This window comes from Zonotrichia albicollis, chromosome 32, assembly GCF_047830755.1.
Source record: "Zonotrichia albicollis isolate bZonAlb1 chromosome 32, bZonAlb1.hap1, whole genome shotgun sequence".
Taxonomy (NCBI): Eukaryota; Metazoa; Chordata; class Aves; order Passeriformes; family Passerellidae; genus Zonotrichia; species Zonotrichia albicollis.
In genome coordinates, this window is record NC_133850.1 from 2592927 (window position 1) to 2600561 (window position 7635).

Sequence of the window (7635 nt, forward strand, 5' to 3'; positions counted from 1 at the left end):
ACTGGGCAAAACGGGAATGAGCAAAACAGGAACAAGCAAAACGGCAGTGAGCAAAACGGGAATGGGCAAAAATGGAATGAGCAAATCGGTGATGGGGAAAATGGGAATGAGAAAAACAGGAACAGGCCAAACGGGGATGGGGGAAACGGGAATGAGCAAATCCAGAATGGGCAAAATGGGAATGAGGAAATCAGGAATGAGCAAAATGCGGGATTTTATTCAAATTAGAGCCGGGGGGGCGGGGCCGCTCCTCGGGCTGGGCACGGAGCGGGCGAGGCCCGGGACACCGGGAGGGAATTCCTGTCCCGGGACACCGGGAGTGCTCATCCGGGATGGAATTCCGGTCCTGGCACACCGGGCACGCCCGTCCCGGCACACCGAGAGGGAATTCCTGTCCCGGTACACCCTGAATTCCCGTCCCGGGAGGGAATTCACATCCTGGGACACCGGGAATGCCCATCCGGGAGGGAATTCCTGTCCTGGGATACCGGGAGTACTCCTCCGGGAAAGAATTCCCATCCTGGCACACCGGGAGGGAATTCCCATCCCGGTACACGGGGAATTTCCATCCCGGGAGGGAATTCCCATCCCGGTACACCGGCAGCCCCGCCCCGGTGTCCCGGTCACTCCCGTCCCGGTACACCGGCACTCCTGCCCCGGTACACCGGCAGCCCCGCCCCGGTGTCCCGGTCGCTCCCGCGCCCTCAGCCGCCCGCGGTGTCCCGCAGGAAGCGGATCAAGTCCCGCATCACGGAGAAGAACCGCAGCAGCACCGCGTTCGGCTCTTCGAGCTCCGGGCCGCTCCCGCCGCTGCTCTCGGTGCTCCCGTTGCCCCCGGTGCTGCTGCCGGTGCTGCTGCCGGTGCTCGCGAAGGTGTCGATGGGCTCGGGGCTCTCCAGCTGCCGCAGGATCCAGCGGCTGAAGAGCCAGGCCGGCGTGAAGACGCAGCCGCGGCCGCTGGCGGTGACACCGAGGAGCCAGAACGGGCCCGAGCCCCGGAACCGGCACACGAGGGGCGCGCCCGGGTCACCCTGACCGGGAGAGGGACGGGAGGGTAAAGGGAAGGGAAGGGAAGGGAAGGGAAGGGAAGGGAAGGGAAGGGAAGGGAAGGGAAGGGAAGGGAAGGGAAGGGAAGGGAAGGGAAGGGAAGGGAAGGGAAGGGAAGGGAAGGGAAGGGAAGGGAAGGGAAGGAAGGGAAGGGAAGGGAAGGGAAGGGAAGGGAAGGGAAGGGAAGGGAAGGGAAGGGGAAGGGAAGGGAAGGGAAGGGAAGGGAAGGGAAGGGAAGGGAAGGGAAGGGAAGGGAAGGGAAGGGAAGGGAAGGGAAGGAAGGGAAGGGAAGGGAAGGGAAGGGAAGGGAAGGGAAGGGAAGGGAAGGGAAGGAAGGGAGGCAGAGGGGCAGCCCGGGACACGGGTGGGGATCGGGAACGGGATCGGGACTGGGGCTGGGATCAGGACCGGGAACGGGACTGGAACCAGGATTGGGACTGACATCGGGATCAGGATCGGGAGAGGGATCGGAAGCGGGATTGAGATTGGCACCGGGACTGGGATCAGGATTGCGATTGGGATTAGGATCGGGATCAGGATTGGGATCAGGATTGGGATTGGAACTGGCACCGGGATTGGCACAGGGATCGGGATGGCAGCCCCGGGACACGGGACTTGGGCGGGGAGCGGGAATGGGAACGGGAATGGGGCTGGCATCAACATTGGCACCGGGATCGGGATTGGCACAGGGATCGGGATTGGAATCGGGGCCGGGATTGGGATCGGGACTGGGACGGCAGCCCCGGGACACAGAAAGGGGGCGGGATCACGATCGGGAGTGGAATCAAGATTGGGATCGGGATTGGCTCTGGGACTGGGATTAGGATTGGGATCGGGATCGGGATCGGGACCAGAACCAGGATTGGGATTGGCACCAGGATCAGGACCGGAACCTGGAGCGGCATCGGGACTGGCACCGGGACTGGGATTGGGATCGGGACTGGGATTGGGATTAGGACCGGAATCAGGATTGGGATCGGGTTTGGGATTGGCACCAGGATCAGGACAGGGACTGGGACTGGCATTGAGATTGGCACCGGGACTGGGATGGGGATCGGGACTGGGGCTGGGGCTGGGATCAGGATCGGGATGGGGATTGGGATTGGGATTGGAACTGGCACCGGGATCGGGATGGGGATGAGGATCAGGATTGGGATCAGGACTGGGACTGGGATTGCGATCGGGACTGGGATTGGGATTGGAACTGGCACCAGGATCAGGATCGGGATTGGGATTGCAACTGGCTCCAAGATTGGGATGGGGATCAGGACCGGAGCTGGAACCGGGATTAGGACTGGAATCAGGATTGGGATCGAGATTGGGATTGGAATTGGAACTGGCACCGGGATTGGAACGGGGATCGGGATGGCAGCCCTGGGACACAGGACTCAGGCAGGGAATGGGAATGGGAACGAGATCAAGATTGGCACCGGGACTGGGATCGGGATGGGGATCGGGACCAGGACTGGGATTAGAACTGGGATCAGGACTGGAATTGGGTCTGGGATTGGGATTGCAACTGGCACTGGAATCGGGATGGGGATCAGGACCAGAGCTGGGACTGGGATTAGGGCTGGAATCAGGATTGGGATTAGGATTGAGATTGGAACTGGCACCGGGATTGGCACCAGGATCGGGATGGCAGCCCCGGGACACGGGACTTGGGCGGGGAGCAGGAATGGGAACGGGAAGGGGGCTGGCATCAACACTGGCACCAGGATCGGGATTGGAATCGGGGCTGGGATTGGGATCGGGGCTGGGATTGGGATCGGGACTGGGACGGCAGCCGCAGGACACAGAAAGGGGGCGGGGTCACGATCGGGAGTGGAATCAAGATTGGGATCGGGATTGGCTCTGGGACTGGGATTGGGATCGGGATCGGGATCAGGACCAGAACCAGGATTGGGATTGGCACCAGGATCGGGATCAGGACCAGAACCTGGAGCGGCATCGGGACTGGCACCGGGACTGGGATGGGAATCGGGACTGGGATTGGGATTAGGACCGGAATCAGGATTGGGATCGGGTTTGGGATTGGCACCAGGATCAGGACAGGGACTGGGACTGGCATTGAGATTGGCACCGGGACTGGGATGGGGATCGGGACTGGGGCTGGGGCTGGGATCAGGATCGGGATGGGGATTGGGATTGGGATTGGAACTGGCACCGGGATCGGGATGGGGATGAGGATCAGGATTGGGATCAGGACTGGGACTGGGATTGCGATCGGGACTGGGATTGGGATTGGAACTGGCACCGGGATTGGGATGGGGGTCGGGACCAGAGTTGGGACTGGGATTAGGACTGGAATCAGCATTGGGATTGGGACTGGGATTGAGATTGGAACTGGCACCGGGATCAGGATCAGGATTGGGATTAGGACCGGGATCAGGACAGGGACTGGGATTGGGATAGGGATTGGGACTGGGTTCGGGATGGGGATTGGGACCGGGACTGGGACTGGGATTAGGACTGGGATCAGGATTGGGATGGGGATCAGGATTGGGATTGGTACTGGCACCGGGATTGGGATTGGATTGGATTGGAAATGGGACTGGGATTAGGACTGGGATCAAGATTGGGATCAGGACTAGGACTGGGATTGGAACTGGCACCAGGGTCAGGACTGGGATTGGGATTAGGACCGGGATCAGGACAGAGACCGGGACTGGGATTGGGATTGGAACTGGCACAGGGATTGGCACCGGGACACGGGACCCAGGTGGGGAGCGGGAACGGGGCGGGGCTCGGGGGCGGGGCTCGGGGCCGGGCTCACCTGGCAGGTGTCGGAGCCGCCCCGCGGGTGCTCCGCGCACACCTGGGCCGGGGCCGCGCTCCCGGCGCTGTCGCAGAGCTCGGGCGGGAGCAGCCGCACCTGCGCCTCCCGCATCACCTCCCGGGGCGGGGCTGGGGGCGGGGCCGGGCGTGAGAGCCAGAACCGGGCACAGCTGGGGACACCTGGGCACACCTGGGGACACCTGGCACCCTTGGGACACACCCTGGGCACACCTGGGTACGCCTGAGACACACTTGGGATACACCTGGACACACCTGGGTACAGCTGGGCACACCTGGGGACACCTGGCACCCTTGGGACACACCCTGGGCACACCTGGGCACACCTGGGATACACCTGGGGATACCTGGGGCACTCCTGGGTATGCCTGGGGACACCTGGGATAAGCCGGGGCACACCTGGGCACTCCTGGGGTACACCTGGGATACACCTGGGCACACCTGGGTACACCTGGGCACACCTGGGCACACCTGGGACACACCTGTGTCTTCTGTGGGACCCCAGCCCCCATCCCAGGGACCCCAGCCCACCCTCAGGACAGACCTGAGACCATGATGGGATCTTAACCTGACACAGAGGCACAGCTGGCACTCACCTGTGCCCACCTCAGACACACCTGGCACTGCCCTGTGTCCAGCTCAGACACACCTGGCACTCACCTGTGCCCACCTCAGACACACCTGGGGATCACCTGTGCCCATCTTATCCTCCCCTGGCACTCAGGGATATAGCCAGCAGGGCAGGCACTCACCTCTGCCTGCCAGGGCAGCCCAGCCCCAGCTCAGACACACCTGGCACTGCCCTGTGCCCAGCTCAGACACACCTGGCATTCACCTGTGCCCAGCTCAGACACCTCAGCCCCACCTGGCACTCACCTGTGCCCGCCAGCGGTGCCCATCCCGCAGTGTAGCACGGCCCGATGCCCTCGGTGCCCCGCTGCCCATCTCAGACACACCTGGCACTCACCTGTGCCCATCTCAGACACACCTCAGACACACCTGTGCCCACCTGTGCCCCCCGTTTCTCACCTGTGCCCGCCAGCAGTGCCCACTCCGCTGTGTACCAGGGCCCGATGCCCTCGGTGCCCTGCTGCCCATCTCAGACACACCTGGCACTCACCTGTGCCCATCTCAGACACACCTCAGACACACCTGTGCCCACCTGTGCCCCCCGTTTCTCACCTGTGCCCGCCAGCGGTGCCCAGCCCGCGGTGTAGCACGGCCCGATGCCCTCGGTGCCCCGCTGCTGCCCGGCGCGGCTGACGCAGCCCAGCTGCACGAAGTCGCTGCACCGCGCCGGCGGCTGCAGCTGCAGCAGCGCCACGTCCAGCCCCGGGTGCAGCCGCGCCCGCCGCACCCGCCGCACCTGAGCCTCGGGCCCGGGGTCGCTCAGGTCGGCGGCGCCCAGCACCACCCGGCAGGCGGTGACGTTCCTGGGGACACCGGGACACCGTCAGGGGAGCTGAGAGCAACCGGGAGTACCGGGGGCACCGTGAGTGGGAGCTGAGAGCAACCGGGACACCGTGAGGGGAGCCGGGACCAACCGGGACCACCGGGGGTAACGGAGGGGCTGCTGAGACCTCCGGGCACCGTGAGGGGCGGCTGAGAGCAACCGGGAGCACCGGGCACGGTGAGGGGGAGCTGGGACTGCCCGGGACACCGGGGGTAACGGAGGAGGGAGGGCAGCATGGATCATCCCGGGGCTTCCCGGGGCCATCCCGAGGCCATCCTGGGGCCATCCCAGATCATCCCAGAGCATCCAAAATCATCCCGGATCATCCCAGGGCCATCCCAGAGCTCCCTGAGGCCATCCCAGCCCATCCCGTTCCATTCCAGGGCTATCCTGGGGCCATCCTGGTCCCATCCCAGCCCATCCCGGGTCTATCCCGGTCCCACCTGGGTCTATCCCCGCTCACCGGGACCGGCAGCGCGCCGCGGTCAGCAGCCAGCCGGGCGCGATCCCGTGCCCATCCCAGCCCTATCCCGGTCCCACCCCAGCCCACCCCAGTCCATCCCAGCCTATCCCGCTCCCACCCGGGTCTATCCCGGCTCACCGGGGCAGGCAGCGCGCCGCGGTCAGCAGCCAGCCGGGCGCGATCAGGCCCATCCCGGGTCTATCCCGGTCCCACCCCAGCCCACCCCAGCCTATCCCGGGTCTGTTCCGGTCCCAGCCGGTCTCACCGGGGCAGGCAGCGCGCCGCGGTCAGCAGCCAGCCGGGCGCGATCAGGCTCCCGCCGCAGACGTGGCCGCTGCCGGCCCGCAGCGGGTCCTGGATGCTCGCCAGCCCCGGCCAGGCCCCGGGAACCGGCCCGGAGCCGCCGCCGAACTCCTCGGCCATGGGCTGGAGACCGCACGTTCCGCTGGGGGGGACGGACAGACGTGGGACACGGACAGATGTGGGGACAGGGATGGGGACAGGGACAGGGATGGGGACACGGACAGGGATGGGGACACGGACAGATATGGGGAGAAGAATAGATGTGGGGACAGGGACAGGGATGGGGACAGGGACAGACAGACATGGGGACAGGGACAGACGTGGGGACAGGGATGGGGACAGGGACAGGGATGGGGACAGGGACAGACATCAGGACACGGACAGATGTGGGGACACGGACAGATGTGGGGACAGGGATGGGTACAGGGATGCAGACAGAGGGACAGGAACAGGGACAGAGGGGACAGAGACACAGGGACAAAGGGACAGGGATGAGGACAGGGACAGAGGGACACAGGGACAGGGACTGCAATGGGGACAGAGACAGGGATGGAGACAGGGACGGGTACAGAGGGACAGCAACAGAGGGGACAGGGATGGGGACAAAGGGACAGGGACAGCCATGGGGACAGGGACAGAGGGACACAGGGACAGCCATGGGGACAGAAGGACAGGAGCAGGGACTGGGACCGCGACACGGGACAGGGACACCTGACACCAGGACAGGGACAGGGACAGGGATGGTGACACGGGGACAGGGACAGGGATGGTGACACGGGGACAGGGACATCCCCCGGGGAAGTGGCTGTGCCCACCGGCTCTGCCTGACCGGCTGTGCCAGCCCTGGGCTGTGACAGGAACGGGGACACGGGGACGCAGGGACAGTGACACTGCAACATGGGGACAGTGACACTCTGACATCGGGACAGTGACAGGGACACGGGGACAGGGACACAGGAACCGTGACACTGGACAGGGACACAGGGACACCTCGACACGGGGACAGGGACAAGGACAGGAACCCCCCAGTGTCTCACGTGTCCCCTTGGTGGTGCCAGAGCCGGGCACGGGGCTGTGACACCCCCTGGGCTGCGGTGACCTCGGGGACCTTGGAGACCTTGGGGACACTCAAGGGACCCTCAGATGACCTCAGGGACCTCGGGGACCTTGGGGACACTCAGGGGACTCAGGGGACCCTCAGGTGACCTGGGGGACCTTGGAGACCCTGGGGACACCCTCAGGTGACCTCGGGACACCCTCAGGGGACCTTGGGGACCTTTGGGGGACTCAGGGGACCCTCAGGTGACCTCGGGGACCCTCAGGTGACCTTGGGGACCCTCGGGGACACTCAGGTGACCTTAGGGACCCTCGGGACACCCTCAGGGACCCTCAGGTGACCTCGGGGACCCTCAGGTGACGCGGGGGTGTCACCCACTCGCACGAGTCCCAGGTGGCGCGGGCGGGCGCGGCCAGCAGGAGCAGCAGGAGCCAGAGCGGAGCCATGGCTGGGCCAGGGCACAGCGGCAGCGCCCGAGGCTCCCCCGGCTCCGCCCCGGCCCCGAGGGTCCCGCCG

The 7635-nt window shown here is 65.2% G+C and overlaps 1 protein-coding gene across 1 annotated transcript; it reads right to left on the bottom strand.

The window, feature by feature from the left end:
* Nucleotides 1-211: 211 nt before the first annotated feature.
* On the bottom strand, nt 212-7629 carry LOC141725999 (acrosin-like). The gene is made up of 5 exons (XM_074530167.1): nt 7498-7629; nt 6025-6204; nt 5026-5276; nt 3824-3954; nt 212-1031 (listed from the first exon to the last, which is right to left on the bottom strand). Exons 1-5 carry the CDS (start codon nt 7563-7565, stop codon nt 705-707), a joined length of 957 nt encoding a protein of 318 aa, XP_074386268.1. The 5' UTR covers nt 7566-7629; the 3' UTR covers nt 212-704.
* Nucleotides 7630-7635: the final 6 nt, after the last annotated feature.

Excerpts from the sequence above, each read along its gene's own strand:
- LOC141725999 (XM_074530167.1), bottom strand. The coding sequence starts at position 7,565 with ATGGCTCCGCTCTGGCTCCTGCTGCTCCTGCTGGCCGCGCCCGCCCGC. Across the intron at positions 5,277-6,024 it reads GCGGCGCGCTGCCTGCCCCG|GAACGTCACCGCCTGCCGGG; the intron begins GTGAGACCGGCT and ends CGGTGTCCCCAG. Across the intron at positions 3,955-5,025 it reads GGCACCGCTGGCGGGCACAG|CCCCGCCCCGGGAGGTGATG; the intron begins GTGAGAAACGGG and ends CCCCGCCCCCAG.